The following is a 23,801-nucleotide window of genomic DNA, read 5'->3' on the forward strand; positions in this document are numbered from 1 at the left end:
TCTTTATATTTACCTTTAAAAGTTCAAAATAATGAAGACAGTGGTAAACAGGGGCCAGCAGCAGCCTGGGTAGTACATACTGAACAGCTTCTTTAAAGCCTTCCCCTATGGACTGGGGACAAAAACAAACAAAAATACCAAAACAGAAAAGACGTTTTATGCTTGTAACTATAGTTGTGGTTCTGTAACACGCAGTCTGATACATTCTTTAAAAAGTATCTTTGGGTGGATTTTAAAAGTACTTACCTGTAAATAGAACGCTGCTCCTGGCTTTGATAACTGACTTAGAAAATGATCATGGAAACCAGGCCGCAATATATCTTGTGCATATGATTCATACGGATCAAATGCTAGTTCCTAAAAGAGATTCCCGAGAAAATTTTAGAAAAATTTAGTACCAAAACATCACATTATTGGTAAAAATAAGGATTTTTTTTAATGTTGTTTTAGTAGGAAAACAAAACAAAACATAGGTTTACGTTCCAATCTTACAAATGCTTATGCACAGGTTTAACTTCTACATTATCTGTCAGTTTGTAAAGTTAAACTTCCATTTAAGTCTTATGAAGCAGAGCCTCAGACATTCTTTAATTTTCATCTTCATGTCTGCAGACCAAGTTTCACTTGTCCAAATCTAAAGCATTTGCTCTTTACTTCTAGTAAGACTTTCTTCTTTTAACTCATAATGCCAGTAAGAAAGAATCCTATCAGCTAAGCATCACAACCTCTCTTAGACTGACCCAGGGACTGAAAGCATGAGCGGATGTTTAGCAGCCTCCAATGAACAAAGCACTGAAAACAGGGATTGGCAACCTACGGCCCACAGGCCAGATCTGGCCCATGAAGAGATCGGATCTGGCCTGCAGCAGCTCTGGGAATCAGCAGCACATTCCAGCCAAAGCAACAGAGGGAGCGTCCCCAGAGTCCCACTACCTTTTCTATATTTTTTCTCTGCTTTTTCCATCTATTTTCTCTGCTGCATCTGCTGATCATTGAGTGGTATGGATGTCTGCAGCCAACAGAAGCGACTGGGTTGCAAGACACAGCCCGTGGTACCAAAAAGTTGCCAATCCCCATTCCATATCTTGAAATATAGGAAAAATCTACCCTGCAAGAAGCACTCTGTAAAAGACAGCTGATGAACATAGCCAGTAAAGACAGCTGGAACAAACAGGCACTGAGCTGCTTCAAAAGGTCTGCTTTTAAAAATATATATATTCTAAATATAGTTACATAAGGTATAGTTTTTAACAAAAAAAGTATAACTAATGTAAATGTGATTACTTACCTCTGCTAGGTCTTCAAAGCAGCTGCCTACTAAAGGATGGGGACTACCGTCATCTGTCATTTCTACAGTATCTTCAAGAAGGCCCAATAACTTTACACTAAGTTCATGAATATCTGATATACGACTAAATATATTTTCCACATCCTATAGAAAACAATGGAACCAGAAAGTGAAAAAAGGCTCTGAAAACCAAATATAAAGCATGCAAATAAAGCTCCTTGTTCAGTAGTAGTTTGAACACTGATTTGTTTCTCAATTAGAGCAAGATTACAAATATGTTAGAAAACAGATATGACAAACAAAAATCAAAAGGCAACACTTGTGGGAAACAGTAAAGAGTTGACTTGGTAGAGGGAACCACTCATCTTATAGCTAACTAACTTAAATTCTGTGCAAGAAAAATACTCTGTTCTTCCACATACATCACAATAATGACCCAAATGTCAGCCTGCCTTATTCAATATGACACAGTATTAACCCCCACCTCAAAGTAATGTGCTGTTTCTCAATTTGTATTCTGGACCCACTGATGCCTTAAAGAGAAGAACAGTGAACCTGTTGAGGAAGTAACCTAAACCTTTCAACTCTGTTTCTCTTAAGTAACCCAGTTTCTTTAGCTTTCATTCTTTTGCACACATACCAACTTCTGCGCACTATGGATGAAGTTCTGGCCCCACCAGTTTTAGTAGGGCCGAGGATTTCTCTGTACTGTTCAGGACTCTTATAAAAGGGAACAAAGGTTCATGGTTTAGAAACATGTGGACAGTCTGATAAATTCTGTTCGTCATACTGTGGCACAGTACTAGTCCACACTATTCAGAATCATACAGCAGACACTGTCTGATGTTTCAGAAAACAGTGAATCTGGAGAACAGATTGCTGTCCAATAATACATTTGGCTAATTAAGCCATTTTATTTTTATCTGCACAATGTTGAACAAAGAGGAAAAGATGATCCCCCCTTCTTGGTCCTCAAATAATCAATTTAAGACCTCAAGGCAGCGTTTGAATTATCTTCTATTGTCTCAGCATTTAATCTTTGTTGTTGTGCTGCATTTTCTAGCAGTTTTTAAAGTGCTTTACAGGAGATACATATTCTTTGTCCTACTCCCATATTTGAAAAATGCAAAGAGTTGGGGGGCTCCAGGGTTAAGCTGCTTAGAAGGCCTCACAAGTCTCTTATAGCAGTGGTTCCCAACCTTTTTAGACCATGGACCAGCAAACCATGGACCGGCAAACTGCAGCCCAGAAGTGACTGGCATACTGCAGACCGGCAGCCGGTCAGCTGCCAGTCCGCAGTATGCCTATCACTTCCAGTCCAGCAGCCAACCCTTCACGCCCCGGGGTTGGGAACCTCTGAGTTACAGAATTAGTGAACCATGGTTCTCCGTTTTAGGTGGCTGAATAAAAAAAATTAGTTTAATTTTCAGTTGCAGCACCCACTCTAATCTATCAATAGTAGTTGGCCTTCTCTTTCAACATTTATTTCACCACAAACTGTAATGTTTGTGTTTGTGCAGTGTTTGTGCTGCCTCTTCCTTCCTGCCTTTTCCCTGTCTGTTCTTATCCACAATCCATTTGCAATACTATATATGCAGCTAAGTACACAGACATGCACACCATGCACTTTTTTTAGCCTTTTCTTTTAAAGTTGCTAGCCCTTGCTCTACATCAGCACCAGAAAATTAAATTAGTGGGTTTTGATCACAAACTGTTCTGGCTGAAAAAGTGGTATGTGGTAGATGGAAGTGGGGAGCCGGGAGGTTTGGGGTGGGCTTTCTGTTATCATTTTCTATAAAAAATGAGAATGTTATTTTGGGTCAAAGTCCCGGAGAAGCTCACTTAGACTAATGCAGCCAAGATTTCCTACATATAAAATTGTAACATAATATAATACTTACATGAGCTGAAAACAATTTGGAGTTGGAAATAAAAGGCTCTCGAAAAACTTTAATAATGAGATTTAATTCCCTTATAAACTGTCGAACTTCTGCCATGAATGACTTTACGAGATCATAATATGTCTGTTCCCCAGAGGTGGAAGGTTCCTCATCAGATAAAGTTAGTGCACTTATATCTTCTACATCTTGATGGAACATGTCCATTAATACCTGCGTTAAGTGAAGGTAGAGAGAGAAAGAGAGTTAAGAGAGGCTTCTTTACATAAATGTAAGCACATATTAAGTACAACAGTTCTTGGGGGAGGGGAAGTTCTTTGTATAAAAAGTTTAAGTTAATATTAAGTTAACAGAAGATTTTGTATGTTCCTTGAAATTAGCTGAACATATGGCAAGAAGAAAATCGAAGAAAAAAGTTGATAAATTATTAAAACTTAACAGACAATAAATGCTTTGATTTGGAGTAAAAATACTCCTGTGCTTCAAGATACAAGAACTATGTTATTTTTCTCTGCACCTCAAGCCATTAAAATTACAAAACGTAGCAAAAGAAAAACATTTGGAGTCCTTATTCACAATGGCTGCTCATTTAATCCTTATAATACAGAATTAGAACCAGTACTAAAATAGATCATTCAATATTTTATCATTAATATCATTAATATTTTGAATTGCACAAAAGAGAGAAATCCAGAGTATGACCTTTCAGAAATTTACAGTTTTTCTAATGTGTGTGACAAATACAAAAGTACTTGGCAGGTTAAGAAAGTAGTTTGGTAAGCTCCAAACCTTACCATTTACTAGTGTCAGTAAGTAGTACTTACGTAGCTAGCACTATGCAAACTAGTTTAATAGGTCAATGTAGCTACTCCCTAACTTTATAGACAGGAAAACAGATTCAGAAAAACAGGTTATTCCAGGCCTGAATTTCTAAATCTGAGAAAAATAATTAATTGCTTACCTACCTGGCTGGAGTAGCAGACATCAAGCCATTTGTATTTTTATTTCATTTATGGTATACTATTCTATTGCCTCCTTTCAACAGCTAGGAAAGTGGTTGTCACTTGCCTGACAACTTTCTTTTTTAATCTAGTTCTAGACTTCTTGGATGAACCTGAGAATATTATAGCCACTGAGCCTGTTTCACTGGATATAAAATATGGTATTGATACCAGCTTACTAAATAAACTGCTTAGAAGCGCAAAATGTTATGGACAGTCAGTCAGAAGCAGAGATAACAAAACTTCTCCTAGCTCCTGGGTCTGCGCTTAAACCACTAGGCCAGCAATGGGCAATTATTTGGGCCAGCAGGCCACATAGGGAGTTTTGGGGAGCTGTCACAGGCCAGGTCAGCACTGCCCCCAACCCTGCAACTGGCAGAATAGCACACCAAACCTCCATATGTGGGATGGGGCCGTAGGTGGGGAGCTGGCATGGGCGTGCAACAGCTTTGGCAGGGGCAGCTCAGCCTGGGCCTGCACCACCACCAGCACTGCCTCTAGGCTGCCCTTCTACCCTGAAGAAGGGCTGGAGCTGCTGCCCAGCTCTGGGTGTCAACCAGCCAGAAGCTGCAGCTGGATGCTGGGAAAGAGTAGGACCTGGCAGTGGACACAGCCAACTCCTCCTCACTGCTAATGGGGCCTTCTCACTGCAGTCGCCTGGAGCCTGCAAAGGGGCTGCCCTGAGGCTCCTTCCTGCCACCAGCACCACCTCTGGGCCCTCATGGCCTTTAAAAAAAATAAGTCCAAGAAAATGAAAACATTTGTGCTTGGACAAAAGTTTTTCAATTTTGGCTCTGACAAAGTAACTTTTTTTGTTTCTGCAGAGGGATCGCTTTTTCCAACCAGTTTCAAGAAAACAATGAATTATTCCTGTACTTATTTCTTTCCAGGGAAGCAATAGCTTGAATGCTTGCTGACTGGGTCCACTATGAAGTCCGTAAACAGGACAAGTTGTGGGATCTGTGGACAAAAGCATGTCAAAGAGCTCTTTCAAGTATCTGCCTATACTAAGAAGCCAGCTCTTAGCTTTTTCTTTTTGTTTTTGACTACAGAACAATAGAACGATTTTCCAGTGCAAAGAACTCAGAAAAAACTATAACAGGTTAGCATTTTTGACACTACACATTACTATTTGAAATCTCATGAATCTCTGGGTTTATCCTGTCTACCATAACACCCTGGTTAAGAATCACAGGTCTACACAGATCCATCTATAGGCAAGTGTCCAACAATTGCCTTTCAAGGAGGAAAGAAGAAAGGGAGAAAGGAAAAAAAGAGGAAGAAAGAGGGAGTTCTACTTTGATCAACCAGAGGATAACCCTCCCAAAGGGGATGTCTAATCTGTAAACCCTATCAGCAGGCTGGTAAGGACACAAACCAGTGACTAAATGTCATGGAAATCCTCTGCAAACCCCAGGACCAGGAACCTGGGGTAAGCTAGAGGCTGACTGAATCCCCAAAAATGCGCACCCTTAACTTGAAAAGGAGAGGGGCTGCCTAATGAACTGGAAAACTTAACATAATCCATCACCTATCTGAACAGTCTGAAATGAATACAGCCTGCTGCCTAGATTTGTTATGAACTGAGCAAACAGTCCAATTCACAAAACGGTTTTGGCCTAGGATACATAAGAAGAGAGAGCTCTCAGAACTCAGTGTGGTACTTCACATCTCCCCAGATAGTTAAGATGTATTAGAAAACAAAGATAAATGTATGGCTGAATTCATGTGGAATTTCAAAAATCACCTTCCACAGAAGTTTCAAACAGGGTTTGTTTGTGGCTATCCTTACAAATGAATGTGGCCAGCTTGCACAGACTGCACAGCAAATGGATGTCTAGGAATTTTGGAAGTTGAAGAGGTTATCTAACTAAGAGTGCATCAGGTTAAAGGACCAGGATGGACATACCAAGACTGATGCCATCATTTTCACTGGGGGGCTCTTCTGACATTTACTAATCACCAGGTTTCTTAAGAAAAGAAGTAAAAACATTGTCTGATTTTTTTCTCAGCAAGTCATAAATGCCTCCGTGATAAAAGCAGAGCGTACGCCTCGCCGTGAGAGGTCAACCAACATTCTATGTTCACACTGGCAGCAAAGAGATCAGCAGGAAACTCCCCACTTCTGCAATACTTGCTATAGAAAACTCTTTCAACTTCTGGTCATGCGTGATGAAGCTCTCTACTTTTGTTTTATGAATCTGATAGACGTAAAGGTATTTCAGCAGATCTGGTATACTATGCACTAGTCCTTATAAATGTAAACATATATAAGGAAGATATAAGGAAGATGATCCCACAGTTCCTTGTTTGGAAAAAATATTATTCACCAGGTCTCTCTGAATGTGCTATAAGTGATTAATATAAATACCTTGCAAACTGAGGGACAGTCAAAGCTCCATTACTTACCTAACCTGAACTTGGTTACGGTTCACATGCCTTACATTTGAGAATCCAGGTGCATCTCCAAGATTAATCTCTATTTAAATATTGAAGGACTGTTGGCTGAAACCAAATGTCCTGGCAGATATGTAGTTGGTTTGTCCACTGGAGAGAATAGTATATTTGAAGGAATTCCTACCACCATACCTAGGCCATGTTTAATTAGCTAGTTAACAGATCTTGGCCAAACTTAGAGAAGCAAAAGGTGCAGTCCTGCACATGGATGTCGTTATGTTGAACTGCCACAGGACAGTATGAAACATGGCAATTCATTGCAGGGAACTGGTTTCCACAAAAAGAGCTTTACTGACCTGGAGTCTAAGACAGCACTGCAACTTCCAGGAAAGCTAGAATTCTATGAACACTCAAGTCAAGTCAGCCCCAAGGCCACTGAAACCATTGGGGCACATCAGATGCTGTAACAACCCTAGTTATGTTACTTTGCATCATTAGTGATTCTTCAGGCACAGTGACCTGGTGGTGTCCATCTCTTATCCAAGTATGAATGACCGCTGGCTTATGGGGGGCATATCTGCCCACTGACAGGTCTTGTTTTCAGTCCTGCTGGCTGTCCACACACCCTCCTCACTCAGGCAAGCCTAGGTGGAGGCGCTGGTTTAGTTGCTGACAACCTGACCATGGAACAGGCGATACCGGTTTACATGGTACTAGATAGCAGACCAAGAGAGGCCTGGCCTGACATTGCTATGAATACTGAAGACCTGTAAATAGTCTACAGGAACAGACCTAAGGCCTAACTTGGAAAACTGTTGAAAAAAACAAAAAGCAGCAGTATAAATATCCTTCAGTTTGCTGCCTCCCCACCCCTGGATGCTGATTGGGCAAGAGGGCTGCCTGTACCAGCACTGCCAGGTGTATGATAATTATAATATTTGCATGATAATTTCAACCCTTGTATAATGTAAAATGGATAATACTAAGAGTGTAAAAAATGTACAATATTTTTGATGCAGTTAACTGATGCAGCATATGCAAAACCCAAGTCACTATCAGAGAGTCTTAACTGACTTTTGGGCTCACTGTTAGTGCTTTCTTATGACTTCTTGCCTCAAAATAAAGAAAAAAACCCTTCAACTTTGATGACCTAGTCCTCACTCACTTAACGCAGGCTTACAGTGAGCAGTATAAAGTAACTGCATAACTATTTACAATACACAGACCTGAACTGCAAAACAAAGAGAAAAGAATAATCATACATTCAGTTTAACCAGTCAGAGAAAGTTAAACAAAACATTATAGCGGGCAGTGTCAAGTAGTGTGGTACAGGATATAAGGCAAACTGATGTTACTTAAAAAAAAAAAAAAAAAAAAAAAAGAGGATGACCTATTTGCATACTTATCTGCATACTTCCCCCCCTGCCAGTGTATGATAGTTTTTTAGAAAATACGATCATTTGAGCTTCCAATACAATAATTTCATATTTAAGACCTGGCAATGCTGGCTCTCATGCAGCCTTGCAGCCCCGCAGACAGACACTGAGACAGGGACAGGCCCCGCCCTGCCTTTTTTTTTTTTTTTTTTTAAAGTCACAGCCACCTGGCCCAGTCAGACCCATCCCAAAGTAAGTGGGTGCTACAGAGGGTGGGACACAGGGATGAGGGGAGCAGGGCTGGGCCAAGGAGGTGGGGGCAGGAACAGCAGGGTGGTGCTGATCCATCCCCACGCCCATTCAGGGCCAGGAGGGGTAGATGGACCAGAGCTGGGTCGGGGCAGAGAAGCACTGTGGCTTGGCCAGGGAGCAGTGAGGTGACAATGGCCTGTCCCCATGCTCACAAAAGGCTGTGGGGAGCAATGCTTTTTCTACCCCCCACCTCCCTCCTGCAAGCCAGGCATGGGCAGGGAGTGGGCGCCCAAGCCAGAGGTGCGTGTAGGTGGTGGGGACAGGGTATTGTTATGATGTGTCCCTGAAATTGCAGCCCAGAGCTGTGGTGAGCCTGTGAAATTTGGCCCTAGCCTCTGCAATTTGAGTACATCCAATATATAATGGTATATGAAAAACTCAGAAACTGAAGAATTTCTTCTAGACTCTTTTCAAGAGTGCAGTGCCTAATTTGTTTTCAAGTTGCAAAGGTTGTGGTTGTTAAATGAAAAGTCTTCAACTGTGGCTTGGACATCTTTATAGTGCTCGAGACTGTTGTCGCATGCTAGGCTATAGGCCTGTGTGAAGCGGAAAGTATTTGCTTCAGGTTCGGCTATTTGGAGGGACAGTGATCTGATTCGGTGATTCAAATTACTGTCCCAATGTGATTCGGCCAAATCCAAATCTGAAGATATTCAGCCATAGACTATACGGGCTGGCAGTGCCAGTGGGAGAAGCTAGAAGAGCAGCCAGACGAGCCCTGGCTTGAGCTGGCAGCCTTGGGAGAAGCCGTGGCTCGTCCAGATGCTCCCCTGGCTGCCCCACTGCTGCGGCGAGGCAGGCAGTGTTGGCAGCCCCAGGAGAAGCTGCAGGGGCTGGGGGGAATGATCAGGGAGCTGGGGGATCAATCCCCAAGCTCCCAATCATTCCCCCCAGACCCCACAACTTCTCTTGGGGCTGCCAGCACTGCCTGCCTTGCCCCGGCAGGAGGGCAGCCAGGGGAGCAGCTGGATGTGTTGCTCTTCCCCCACTTCCTCCCACTGGCACTGCCTAGTGCCTGCCTGTACAATCAAGATTTCTGATTCGATTCAGAGAGATTAATGGGTCTCCTGATTTGATTCATATTCAGCCTCCAAATCTCCTCTGAATAGAAACTGCTACTGAAGCTTTGCACAGCCCTACTATGCTATACAGCAAGGTACAAAACATACAGCCTACCAGCCCCAGCCCCAGCCCGCCATGGGTCAAGGAACTTGGGGGTGTGGCTTGTTGCAGAATCCAGGGTCCTGGGATCCTCTTGTACATAGCCATTGGCAGCAGAAGGATGAATGAGGCTGTGCTGACATGGCTCCATCTGCCCTGCATCTGCTTGGCCTACAACCATTTGCCTCATGGATTCTGATCTGGCCCAAGGCACTGGGTGAGCCATTGACTAGTTAGCCTGTAATGCTTTTTGCCACCAACAGGGCTTCAACAGTCATTGCCCTCGGTTTATTTCTGGTGTCTAGAAGCAGCTTCTCACTGAGCTGCAAAATTTTATCATGTTCCAAGACCCTGCACTTCACTCAAGCTTGGTAGTTAGCAATACTGTATAAAAAAACTCCAACCAGCTGCATAAGCCTTCCCTTCCTAGAAGGTCCATATTCTTAGACTCCTTATCTAGGATGCCTTGTTCTTCTAGTTTCCCAATTATTTTTGAGCTGCTTTGACACCAAGACATTCAGGGATGAGATGAAAAAGGATATGGCTTCTACGGTGGCTAACATCATAAGGATATATGATACCATAAAGGTGCAAAATGTACAACTGAAGATGTCTCCAGGGAGAAGTGATCTATAACCTGATGGTCTTTCTCCAGATTCAGTCTAGCTCAGTAAGGACCAAACATTTTGGGAAGCGTGTCATAAGCTAAGCCTGGCACCCTCCCTGAGTGGCAATCTGATCCATTTCCTCTGTCTGATCTGCTGCTGTTCTTCCTGATCTCTCCCTAGTCTGACAAAAAGAGGCTGTTTGTGGTTAGGATAGGCCACCCCTGGGTCTAGCTGAAAAGGAGATCCTTTAGGGGACAAGAGCTGCTGGTGCCACACAAAAGTGAGCATGTATATAAGAAATATTCCCTAAAACAAATGCAGCTTCAGAATACATTAGGCAGTGATGCTTTATACAGGCTGTCAGTGGCAATTCTACTTCCAGTGCAGTCAGATATGCACAAGAACTAAAAGACTGAACAAAAAGAGGAATTGTCATCGACACTGATTACTATAACTGATGAAGCCTGATCAGTCTGCATAAAAGAAAGCAAAACTGGTTACAAAAGATGAGGTGGGCTCTGCAGCCTTTTAAGACTAACAGTACTAACACCAGATTGATGAAGCAGGCATAAGCAAGTCAAAAGTCTGACTACCGCTTGCCAGTATCAGGAACAACAACGTGTGTTGACCCTCATTCAAAGACCTATGCTCCTTACTGCCTCAGTCAATAGAAGTCTCTGATTTACCTGAAGAGAAGTGACAAGAAGGCTCACTGTGTCAGAGAAACCTGACACCTCAAAGCCAGAAAAACAATTTAGCACTAGCACACCTTTTTAGAGGCAAGCTCAGTCCAAGACACTTCTCAACAACTTCGCCATGAAAAAAGAGTTTCAAATTGGCACCAAACATTTGAGTGCATTTAGAAGAGCTGCAGACAAAACTCTGACGGGTGATACAGCATACTTCCAAACCAAGGAGGCATCAGTAAGCATTATGCACATTAGCAGGACCAGCTGTCTTACACGCTGGGCATACCTTCAAGCTTGGAGATCTGGACTCTCCCATCAGAACTAACCCTTGGTATTGAAGCAAAACTAAAAGAAATTAAAATAATTTATTTTTAAGCCAGTGGGTTTAAGAAAAGAGCCTTAACAGACTAAGTATAAGCCCAACATCAACCAAGAACTGCAGGAAAGTGGAAGGACCTTAATTCTAATTCACTGTCACAGGCATAAGTCGGGGGTGCACCGACAGAGATTTTGGGGGCTGATACTGATAGCCAATATTTAAGGAGGGATATCCACTGATACCAATCTGATTTCCAATACAGCTACATGCAGCTGGTAAATCTGCTGGGATGAAAGGGGCATGGCAGATCAATGCCCCCTAAGGTGAGGGAGAGAGGGGGCAGGCACGGCTCAGCTGGGGTGGGTGGAGCACAGGCTGGAGCCGCAACTTATGAGGGGGAGAGAGGGCCCACTCCCACCACTGTCCGTACCCTGGGAGTGCATGTGCCCCTGGATCTGTACGGGGTGGGGCAGGCAGGCAGGCTGCAGCACTGGGAGGGGGCTGCAGCCACCCCAAAATATGGCGTAGCCGTGCTCCCAGTGCTGCTGCTGCTGCCTGTTTGGTGCAGCCCTGGCTCTTCCCAGTGCATGAGGGAGGTGGGGGTTGAGCTGGGGCTGTGCCGGGTGGATGACAGTGGTGCTGGGAGTAGGGCTGTGGTGAAATCTGGGGTGCCTGCAGCCCCCTCTGTAGCCCCCCAGTGCTGCTGTCACCTGCCCTGAGCCCAGCCCTCGCCAAGAAGAGCTTGGCGCAACCTCAGCTCCAGCCCACCCGTCCCACCCAGATCTAGGGGCATGCACATCCCTCGCCCCTCCCAAGATGCATGCAGCAGCAGAAGAGTATGCACATAGCCTCAGTGGATACCCCTATGAGACTCTAGGCTCACACTCTATACACATATTCCCACTTAAAAGAGGCTAGTTATGTTAGTTTGAAGTCAGGCAGGGTAGCAACTTTAAGACTGACTGGTTTTGCAGCTTGTTGCCTATAACTGATATCTCTGAACCAGTAAGTCAAAAAAAGACGGGGCAGCTTTTTGTTGGCATGGACCAGAGCTTACAACTGATCAAGCAACAGCTGTGGGTTGGCAGTCTCTGCCCTCAAACCCGAACAGTGAGCTGTCAGATTCCCAGCCCTTCTGCAGTGAGCATCAGCTTAAATCAATGGTCACCAACCAGTGGATCTTGATCCACCAGTAGATCTCTGAGCCTCTTGTAGTTGATCAGAGGCTGGGATGGGGACTGAATGCCTGTGTGCATGCATGCACACGCCCCAGCCCAGCAGGTCAGTCCATGGGGGATGGAAGGGGAAAGAGCTAGATTAAGGCCCCCGCAGTGAGGGACAGTGCCGCAGAGGCAGAAACAGGGGTAAGTTGAGTGGGGGCCCCAGCCAGAAGGGCTTACCTGCTGGGGAGGCACACCCTGAAATAATTGTTATTCCTTCTGCCTTGTAGCCCCACCCCCTTCCCTCCCAAAGATTTACCTGCTTGGGGGGGGTGGGCACACTGGAAAGGGAGCAGTAGCAGCCATGCACAGATCTTGGGTTGCTTTTAAATGCCAAAGGTGATCTCCTACTTTAAAAGGCTGGAGACCACTGGCTTAAATGGTGATTAGCAGCAGGCCCCATAATGGAGGTGAGCACCACAGAATGGACAGGCATTACAGCACAGCTCTGTGCCACCAATCCCCCATGTAAAATGGGACCTCTTTGCAGGCTCAATCTAGCCCATGGACTGTAGGTGGCTGACCCCTGCTTTAAGGTGCCACCCTACCCTATCTTCTACCTGCTGTCTTTACATAAGGCCCACATGCACAAATAATAAAAGCAATCGTAAACCAGAATAACAATTTAATCTGTCCTCATTTGGAAGTCTGGGGGAAAAGAGAGAGAAGGGAGTGAAAACATGATGCTGTTTCCATTATTTGAGACAATCCTAATTAAGATGTTTATGTACAGTACATAGTAACACTGTATAAAGAGCAACAGGAGAAAGCATGAAAGTGCTTGAGGAAGACAGAACTAATAGGCAGTATAGCCTGACATCTTTTATGAATATACAATGAGACTGAGAGCCTACTGTGTTTTCAAGATAAGACGGGGCTGGGAACGGTCTTCAGTGAGTGTCTGAGATGGTGAAGGAGAAGCCAACACAGCATCTTTCCAGGCAGATACTAGCAGACTGGACGCTTGCTTCAAGGCCTGTTGGGTTCTGGCTGTGTATGCCTGGGGCTGCTGGAACTCTTCAGTTCAACTCCAGTGTACAGGAACACTTTAATACCAAATTGTGCTACAGGCAGTTTCTTGTCATCTGCATTTCACTAGTCTCAGTCTATGGGAGGATGTGGTAAAGTGTAAGAAAGGCTAGAGGAATCAGTATTATTCCTACTGTATCACAAGCATGCAACTTTTACTGATCCTCCATGTGCAACCCACTGGATATAAGCATGTGTGTTTAAAAGCAACGAACAGACAACTATTAAGCATCTTACTGGTTGCCAAGATTTCCCTTACGAGATACAATATTTCTTCATTGTTTTTTATTTCTTCCTTTATCTTAAAAATGAAAAAGACAGCCAAGTACAAGGCTGAAACAAGACAGAGGATCATTTACTAGAGCAGAGAGTAACACCACCCTCAGAACCAATGAATAGCAGAAACTCCAAGAAGGTTGCATAAAAGAGGATCTGGACAGTCCAGTCTTCAGAAACCAGAGGCTCTGACCATCCTCAAAGTACTAATTTCAAGTTCAAAAACAACTGAAGCACTGGAGAATGAAGATGAAGACAAAGTGTTCCAGGGAGCCAAAATGCATTACCATCTGACAACAAGCCAAGGAAACTTCCTGAATTCCTCAGTGGTTTATGAGGTGGTAGGAAGTGATCCCCTATAAAACCAGGGCTTTAAGCCAGGGAGCCCTCCCTTTATTTGTACACAGAAACATGAACCCCAAGTAGAGATTCTGCAGAGACATTCACTGTCTACTAACTCTGAACTTTCCAACTTCTGTGCCATCAAAATACTGGTGTAATGTTTCAGTAAGTGTTATTGGGAAGAAAGGCCTATATTTAAATGAAAGGGCTTTTAAACTTAAAAATAAGTCTTTTATCACCACCACTTAGGAATGCTCAATAGTGAAGTCTTAAAATTAGAAATAATTTTAAAAAGTCACATATTACTAGGGGATTGAGAGGAAGCTCAGAGTTGTTTCAGTTACTAATCTCTGTACAAACAAAGCATTTCTAGAAAACCAATTGGCACTGTTGCCATATTACTTGAAACTTATCTTAAAAATTCTACTTTATAATATGAAATACAATTAAAAAATAAGAGCCAAAATGAAATAAGCAGCATTTGCAACATCCTTTCAAGCTCTTATTAAAAATTAAATATTGCAACATTTTTCTTCCATTCATTTGAGAAAGAAGAATTATGCCTACCTTATCAGCACACATTGCCACTTTAATGTCTTGTTTTGTAATTTCATAATGTCTTATATTTCGTACATAATTCCCAACCAACTTTAAGATATCTGCAGAAATGTATTCTAATACTGCCACTATGTAAACAGATACTTGGTGGTCAATTTTATAGCCTAGAACTTCCTGAAAGTAAAAAACAAAGAGTGCCTTATTAAAAGGATATTCATCTGATCAAAAAGCTAAGTTATATATCTTATGAAAAATCTATAAATCAAATATTTTACACAGTAATCATTGAACAGTCAACATATATTCAGTCAGTGTTGGCAATACTACAGTACTTCGCTATACTTAGAACAGAAATAACAACAGTGTCCCAAAAAAACACCATGGTACATAACCATTCTGAAATGGTGACAACCCTACTAAACATCTATAATGTGCAATACAATTCCAACTAACACAGTGTCATTTGAAAAGCACTAAGCTCTCTTTAGTTAAAATAAAAATGCTCCAATTTTTGGCAAATTCGTCTAATCTTTTTTTCTCACTTTACTGGATTACAAGAAAACTTAGCAAAAGCATCTGAGAAAAAAGCAGCAGCCTAACTGTATTCTAAATACATACAATCAACTAAAACGGAAATGTTCTAAATGATACATAATATTTGTGAAATTGATGCTTTACCCTTTTTCAGTTAAAGTAACAGGCAACATGCAGACAGTGAATCAAGCATAAAAATGACAACTTTATCACCAGGTGATTATGAACAATGCAGATTTGCCTGACTTTAAGTAGCAAAGTTGATATTTGAATACTTGCCTTTAACAAAGGATGGATTTTTTCCACTGGGAGAGATAATGGGTTTCTTCGCTTCCTCTTTTCAATAGCAGATTGTGCATCAGCAATTGCCCACTTATCAATAGGATGGGGAAAGCTCTTTTGAACACGATCCTTAGGAGAGAAAATAGCAACTAGCAGCTAAGTATGTAATCTCAAAAGTATTCCCCAAACAGTGTAGCAGCTAACTTAAAACAATTCCTCGATGCAGTTTCCTTATGCATATGTCTATGATGTAGTCATTACTTATATGAACAGATACAATTTTTCCTCTGTAAGACTGCAGCTTTATTTGGAGTATGCAATGCACAGCACTCATTGTAGGAGAAGCAATACACTATCTGTTTTAACCTCATAGTCCAGTGTGGGCCCATATCTCATTGCCTGCATTACCACCAAACTCTGTTCTCAGGAAAGAATTATCTCCTTGGACTTTCCTACAAGCACTTCTCTCTGGAATACTTAAGTTCTTCAAGCATTAAGAAGACTATCTTTAAAACAATGCTTTTTTTAGATAGATTGTCTACCCCTAAATTCCATATGAACTGAACAAGAACCACCATGAGGCTTCAGAGAAATGCAGGGTTTATTCCAGTTACTTCTTCCACCCCTCAATAGCCACTGTGATGCTGTAAAGAGTGAGCCTCCCCCATGCTGTGAATGATGCCTTTGTGACATCCAGACAGCTACACAGATGGGGAGCCAAGGCACAGATGTTCATGTCAGAGATGCCTGACAATTTTAGGTGCCCAACCAGAGATTCTAATGGCTCAATTTCTCAGACAGCATAGCATTTTTGTTCAGAGTACAGCTCTTAGTTGCAGTTTTGAGTGTTCACTTATGTAAATGACACCCAAGTTTGAGCAACCGGAAATAAAGAACACACTTGTGAAACAGCTGGTTTAAGTAGCTTGTCCTGCATCACAGAAGAACTCCAAGGCAGAAGCAAGAACAGAATCCCATTCTCCAAGACCACCTTAATTGCACAGACCACCTTAATTCTGCTGTTGCAACCACAGTGTTCTCTTAATGTAGGTGTGTGCTTTATTTTCCAGGGTTTTAGAAGTGTAAACAAAAAAAAAAAATCCCCTTTTCTGGAATCATGCTGATTTAAAAACCATGTTTCATAAACCATGTTAAAATTTTTCATCTAGAACAGACTTCTATCACCTGAGCTAACAGCAGTGATAGTCATGTCTCTCAGCTCCACCACCCACAAGGTTGTTGCCTATTTGTGAGAAGCAAGGAATACTGGATATCAGGAATCCCAGGTTTTCTTCCAGGTTTGGAGGCAGATGCATGCTTAGTGGTTAGAGACATCTATTCCTGCCCCTCCCAGCCTCATTCTAATCCCAGTTGTCTGTTTTCCCATCACCCCTTGTTCAAGCTGTTGGCCCTTGTTCAAACCCTCACCCTGGCTTCTCATTTCTTCTGAATTGCAATCAGCTTTCCTCTTTTCCTGGGTACCAACAAGGGTACCACTCAAGTGAAAGAAGAAGGTCACCCTGTTCTCAACTCCCAAGACTGACAATACAGTAGGACTTGGCTGCTGGAAAGAGAAACCACACGAAAAATACTGCTTAGCCCATAACAGGAATGGAGCACACTCAGTACACATGGAAATTTGTTTTCCACCAAACTGAGTAGATAAACTGGAATTTTTCAGGACTTAGAACTTAGTTTGTTTGGGTTAACATACACATGGCTAACAATAGGCATATACCCCACCATGAGGGCACAACTCTTATGCTGAAGAGCACGCCCAGCCGGAGCATGCTCACCCTTAAAACGTTTCTGATTTTCTGGTTTTTGTTTTTTATTTATTTTCACTTAGAAAGAGGTATGTTCCTCTTAACTGAATCATTCTTGTCAACATTTCTAAAAATCAGCCTGACTCAGGCATAGAGTACTAAGGTCCAGCCTAGTTTTTCAGAGTTATAAGCAAGAGCTTATAAGGGAAGCTCTTTCAAATTCAACTACAAATGTTGTCATCTTCCCCACTTCTATGGTGCCGCAAAATAGAGTAAAGTTATGCTTGTATAATAAACATACATCTGATGTGAAAAATAATGTCAGTTAAATCTCTGGACAAAATAAAACCTGCTTTGGTCTTCAGTTACTCAACTGATCTGACAGACAAGTATCACCTGCCTTTGCTATAAAACCATGTACTCACGCAATATTTTGAAGTGCTAATTTATTAAAATTTTCATGCACAGCAATCCAAATTAAGCTGCAAAATGCAAATCAGACTATTATAATAAACATTCTCTGTACCTCTACATCCAGAAAACTTCTTGGCTGGGCTTGGCACAGCATATTTAACAACTGCAGAATTAACTCCTCAACGTATTGTAAAGCATCTTCAGTAGAAGAAAGTTTAGGGTGAACTTGCATCTGAACCTATGTTGAACAAAAAACAGAATTTAAGCCTGGCACTTCACTCTTCATAACATTTTAATTCCTGAAGAGTTCATATTAAAATGTAAAGGATGTTAGCAGCATAAAAAAGAGCCAAGTTTTCAAGTGGTATGGATCAGAATAGAACTATTTCACGAAGTTAAATTAATCAAGTGTCAATTGCACTGCATTTAGCTCACAGTACTTAAGTCTTCACGTTGTTGCTATAGAAGCATTAAACATCTACAAGAAACTAGACAACTAATGGTGAGCAGTGGAGAAGTAAGGATTACATTTTAAGTTTTGTTGCATATTTTTATTCCTATCCTCCAAGCTTTATCCATTGCTAGCAGACTAAATTTAGGCAGGGATGTCTCTCCATGTACATAATCTGTTGAGACACTAAATTATCATAATGTAAACAAGATTTTTTTTACCATACATACACACTTACAGAATTTAGTAACCTTTAAGCTTACTGTTCATAATATTTAGGCAAGTTAATCAACTTTTGTACAAACCAAAACAAAACTAAAGGTCTTCTGTAAGATGGACATTAAATTAATTGAAATGCTGGTGACATTGCTTTAAATACCTACTTATTTTGAATAAAACATAAAATCTCCAGAATAAAAATATGTTCAGTATAATCCTGTATCTCATCTGCAGTCAATGTATCTTCACATTTTAAGCGTTAGTGCTTCACAGTAAATTACTAAGTTTGTAGTTATAGTTGTGAGCAAACTCCCAATGTTTCACACCTTGTGAAGATTAATTCCTAAATGGATTAAAAAGATTAAATCTGAAAATTTAACAAATGGGGAGAAAAAGTAAAAGACTACCTGAAATAAAAACCTACAGTGACTGCTTTTTGTTCCACATCCCTGATGCTAACAAACGAGCGGTTTCTAAACAGTTTACATTTCAGTTGCACAAAGGTCAAAATCTCAGAAACAGTATATGTATTAAAAAATAGCCCAAGAACAACATTTAGCGATGTTTACTGTAGCTATGTGTATATGTCATGGGAAACCGCTGGATAACCTTTACATAATTATTCCAAGTCTTGACATAGCTAGTATATAGCGTTACATTTCCCAGTCCCAAATCTGACGATAACCTACCACACCTAATTGGCTGGTGTATCCCAACCAAATATCAACCCAATACATCTGCATTCAAATTACTCCATAATCAATTGGCAGCAATTCCACAGATAAACACTGCATATATCCTATTTGCAGTTCTAATGGGAATTAAATATGATATGCATAATTTCACTGCAAAAATACACCACTAACTCAAACAAGGACATACAAGGCCCTCTTAAGTAGAATATTTCATGTTTGAGTACTTTCATTTGCTATATCTTCCCTTTAGAGGTGCTTGCTAAAAATTAATGAGAATGTGGGTTCTGTGCCTGGCAAGCTATCTGCATACCTAGTGCAGTGGTCAGCAGCCTTTTGCTGATGCAGGTTAGAGGTCTCCGTACCCCAATAGCAAGCTACTTGCATTCACTACCACTGAAGATACCAACCCCTCTGCACTGAGGAAAATGCAGACACAGTGAAAGAGCAAGCTCCGTGTTAAGATGTGCTGTAGATCAGGGGTTTTCAACCTTTTTTTTTAAGGAGTGTTGATTTTTCTTCTTGTGAGACTCATTCTAGGCATAACCGTCTTAAAATTTACACTATATGATTCTACAGACAACAAGCATCAGATCAGGATCCAGTGTGACTTTATGTATATAAAATTGTAAGCAGGCAGTAAAGGTGTAAATCTCTCTACTTAAGAATCCAAAGTTCAAAACTTTTCCCTATTTTTCTATTTAGAGATGATTGCCTCACTTCTCAGGACCATAAAAGCCCATGAGTAGCACTGGCATCTTGCAAGAGAAAGCACACTAAAACAAACTAGCAAACAAATAGCACTTCATCACTGATCTAGTTAAGTGGTAAATAACCTGCACCAGTATTACAGATAACTTGTACTCTTTAGTTTGTGTTAGTATATGCCAAGAAAAAGCAGAGCTTACTAGCTTAAAAGATCCTGGTTTTCTCTGTTTAAAATAGCAAAGGCTGTGATTAAAACAAAAATTCACGAATTCTCTGAAGTTGAATACAATGTTTTATTGATATATTTACAATCTTTAAGCAATTTGGAAGCCTACCAGGGCCTCAATCACTATAATAAAATAAACTCTAAATACCTATAGATTTTGGTGTTGAATTGTGGGTTTTTTATAATGGAAAATCCCCCGCCCCCTTCACTCACCAACGTGTGGGTTCAGTTGTGGCTGTCCCCCCCACTGCTTTGTTGTGCTGAGCAGCCCTCTTATGCTGGTGCCCTGCCCCTGCCAGTACCTCTCACCCCTGATGTGCCCCTCACTCCTGACCCGCAGCCCCCAGAAACCCTGCTGCTGCCCCTCACTCTTGATCTGCAGCTTCCTGCCCCTGGCCCTCCAGTGTGTAAGGAAGGGAGTGAGCATATGGGGAAGGCAGGGGCCAAGGGAATGCAAGGGGGGGGTGCCTATGGCCCCTGCAGTGCCTTCTGCAGTGGGGCTCTGATTCCCATTTGGAGCATTTCTGTGCCCATAGCAGGGTGCGGAGCTGCTGCTGGGCCAGACCAGCTCTAGGCAAAAGCTGTCTCTACAGCCCAGTGCACAGACCCGGAGCTGGAGGGAGCGCCGCACCACCATAGGGAGGTGAGGTGCAGCAGCGCCGCAGAGTTGCACCCTTGCTGCTGCTGTGCAGGCAGAAGGCACCTTACTTTGGTGACCACAGAGGCACAGTGCTTTTTCCTGTGCTGGGTCCCTCCACTGGGCCACAGAGGCAGCTTCTGCCTGGAGCTGATCTGACCTGGCTGCAGCCCTGCACCCCGCTGTGGGTGCAGAAATATTGGAGGGCATGCCCCCTCAACATGTGGCCTGTGCCCCCAGCCCCTTCCCCCCACAATCTCACAGACTTACCTGGAGGGATCTGCAGGAGCTGATCTCCACTACTGCCTGGCTGCCACATGCATGTGTGCACGTGCACATACACATACACATTGCACCCCCTGCCTGATCACCCTCCCTCTGCTCCCTGCAGCCTCAAGCAGCCCCTTCCAGGCTGGAACTCTGCCAGCCTGCAAGGGGAATCCTGCTGTTTCCCATGTTTTTCTCCTTTAAAAGAGAAAAGCCATGTTTTTCTCCATTAATGGGGGAAATGCATGTTTTTCGGCAGCAAACAGAAAACCCAAATCTCTGCTTATCAGGCAAAATTCTAGGGCAACTCATTTGTTGCAGTTTTCAATGACCATAGTACTGCTTGTCATTCATGTCTGCATTACAACAGCACCAGAACGCTCCAAATGGGAATCAGAGCCCCATTGCAGAAGACACTCTACAAACTAAGTAGGAAAGCCCACGTCAAAAGAAGCTCACAATCTAAAATAATGCAACAGGAGACAGAACTGTATAGACGTGGGAACATCTAATATGAAAACAGGTCAAAAGAAACTAGTGGTTTACCAACCCTCTCTCATTGTCCGCATGTTACATCCCCCCACCCTACCAGCCATGAGAGGATGGTCTAGTGTAGAAATTGTGACCAACTGCAAACACAGGTTGAAAACCCACAGCGATAAATACACATATTGAGCATTCACTTCATTTGCATTGACAAAGGTCATATATAGCCAGCTCATACCAAAGATCAATGTTTATCTAAACTTTTAACCATTTCAAGTAAAAACAAGGTCTGCTATCATTTCTGAAGGGGTCATCTTGATGAGATAAAGGAGATGATCATAATAATATTTAAAATCTTTTACAAAGATTTCTGAGTGTTGAACCAGTCACTTCAGTTAAATAGTCTAAAATGTTTTAAATATCTAGATAAAATCCCTTTCCCTCTCAACTGCTTAGCTTTCAGCTCAGTCCTGCATAGTTTACACTTTTCTACGCCAACAAGGCCTAGACTCTAGTCCTAGCTGGGGAAAGCTTTTCTAAAACAACTTTTTGCACCTCTTTTAAAGTAAACATCTAACGTGCTGTAGTGTGTGTGTAAATAGTACACGTGCTGTACACAAGTTAACAGGGATGCCACAGTGTCACCTCACAAATCTGGGGAGATAACTCGGTATTTCTCATCTGCAGTGGACAAGCAGACAGTTATGGCCACTGGATTTTTTTTCCTATCTGTACATATAGAGAGAAAGGAAGCACATGTAAATAGCATGTTATTATTATTAGAAAAATTAGTCAGCTTCAAATTATGTTACGATAAATTTAATTTGTTTTAAACGCATTTATTCCTCCATATTTTAATGTAATTTGACCTATCAGATTTAAGAAAAAGTAAACCAAAGTATGTGGGGATTAAATTCTCTACTTGGGCCCATAAAATAATGACCCCAAATTTACTACGGTTGTAAGCTGAATGCTAATATTTTTAGCTAGGCAGAATCCCTTGTCAAAAAATCAGTACTCTCTCAAAATTATCTCTTTTTCAAAATGTAGATGGCTGTAACAGTACATCTACAATATATGTTTAAAAGTGTTATATGCCAAAGATATATTATAAAGAGATCCCATGGAATAGTGGTCAGGGAAAAGACTGTATGGCTTTAAGACATATAAAAGTTTATTCCTGGTCTTATGACTTTAAAATATTGGTAGGTGGATCATAAAGTAACCCAAATAAAAACTGTGCTATTATACTGCTAATTTTACAATGAAAAGCAGATATTTGACAGTGACTATAAAAAAACTTGATAATTCACTTGACAGATTCATTTGTGGATTGGTACCACTTCAAAAATTCCAGTTAGCAAAAACTTCAGCTCCTTTCCTCTTCCAAACACATAACTCCAGGAGAAAATATATTTATACTGAATACATATTACAGAATTTCAAGTTTTTGAAGAAAGATATACCTCTTTAAAAAAAAAAAAACAAAAAAAACAAACTTTCAACAGTAAAAAAGGGATTTAGAGGGAAGTGTTATTGTGGCCAGCACAGTTTAATACAACCACTCCACTGCAACTTCTGCCTTTTTTGCCAATAAATTTGCCAATTGCAGTTGCTGGTGGCAATCAACACCACTCAACAATGGGTGTGAACAGAGATGAATGCAAAAAGGGGGTGCCAGAGTCCTTACGCCCAGCGGCTGCAGCATCAACTCCTGGGCTGCTGGCTGTGTCAGCCACCCTCTGCAGTACAGGAGTCTCTCGTGGGGAAGGGAGAGCAAGTTGAAGGGGCATGAGGCTGACAAATAGACTATGCCTTGGCTGGCTGCATACTGTGAGGGGATGGAGAGGTTAGGGGGAAATCACCCAGTGAAGGGGAATCAGTAGCCTGCTGTTGTCAGAGGGCTGCTGAAACCCAATTTAATGACTTGTACAGAGAAAAGGTTAATGCTCCTGATTCACTATTAAGAGTTAAAAAGGATGAGGAATTCTGAACTAGGGTACCAAACAAAATGCTCGTATTTACAGAGTTTACACTAGTATTTTCCCAACTGGAATCTAGGAATCATGCAGTAACCCTCTTCAATAAGAAGTTTAGTAAAGGCACCTTGTGGCCCACAAAAAACTGAGAATCAAGAGAGTGGTTTGATGGTCCAAAGGGGTACACAATTCAAATTTCTAGCTTTTGGAATTACAGAACAAAAATTACTCAAACTGAGTAGATTCTTCACTACAAAGTGGAAAGAGAAACATGTGTATCACAAGAGAAATGTCAGAAGGTTTACAACAGGCGTAGGCAATTATTCCAGCTGGAGGGCTGTTTAACGAGTTTCGGTGAGCTGTTGAGGGCCTCATGGGTAGCCCTGCACCTTAACAGGTTCCACTCCCCATGCTATCTTGGTACCTGGTGTCCCGCCCCCTAACCCCTGCCCTTTGCCACTGGCAGTCCCTCCCCTTGCCCCAGGAAATATTTCTTTTGGCAAGGGGGTTAGCCATCTTAGAACTGGAAAAAACCCAAATTATAGTCTAAAAATCAAACATCTACTACAACATTCATTAATTTAATTTTTAAAAATATTTTTGTCCAGATTTACATGGGCTTACATAGTATTGAGGTGATTGTATAATAGCTCAAAATGAAGTCTT

General features: G+C 41.8%; 1 protein-coding gene across 1 annotated transcript in view; it reads right to left on the reverse strand.

The window, feature by feature from the left end:
• Positions 1–23,801, reverse strand: part of SOS1 (SOS Ras/Rac guanine nucleotide exchange factor 1) — a 70,389-nt gene that overhangs the window by 37,044 nt on the left and 9,544 nt on the right. The window contains exons 2-8 of the mRNA XM_019549057.1: positions 17,583–17,708; positions 15,288–15,419; positions 14,484–14,648; positions 3,190–3,399; positions 1,289–1,432; positions 247–357; positions 14–112 (exon numbers count right to left, since the gene is read on the reverse strand). Of these exons, the coding sequence (XP_019404602.1) occupies positions 14–112; positions 247–357; positions 1,289–1,432; positions 3,190–3,399; positions 14,484–14,648; positions 15,288–15,419; positions 17,583–17,702 (981 nt within the window). The 5' untranslated portion in view covers positions 17,703–17,708. The remainder of the gene's footprint in view (positions 1–13; positions 113–246; positions 358–1,288; positions 1,433–3,189; positions 3,400–14,483; positions 14,649–15,287; positions 15,420–17,582; positions 17,709–23,801) is intronic.

The sequence above is a fragment of the Crocodylus porosus genome, unplaced genomic scaffold (genome assembly GCF_001723895.1).
Source record: "Crocodylus porosus isolate Cpor-Errol unplaced genomic scaffold, CroPor_comp1, whole genome shotgun sequence".
Taxonomy (NCBI): domain Eukaryota; kingdom Metazoa; phylum Chordata; order Crocodylia; family Crocodylidae; genus Crocodylus; species Crocodylus porosus.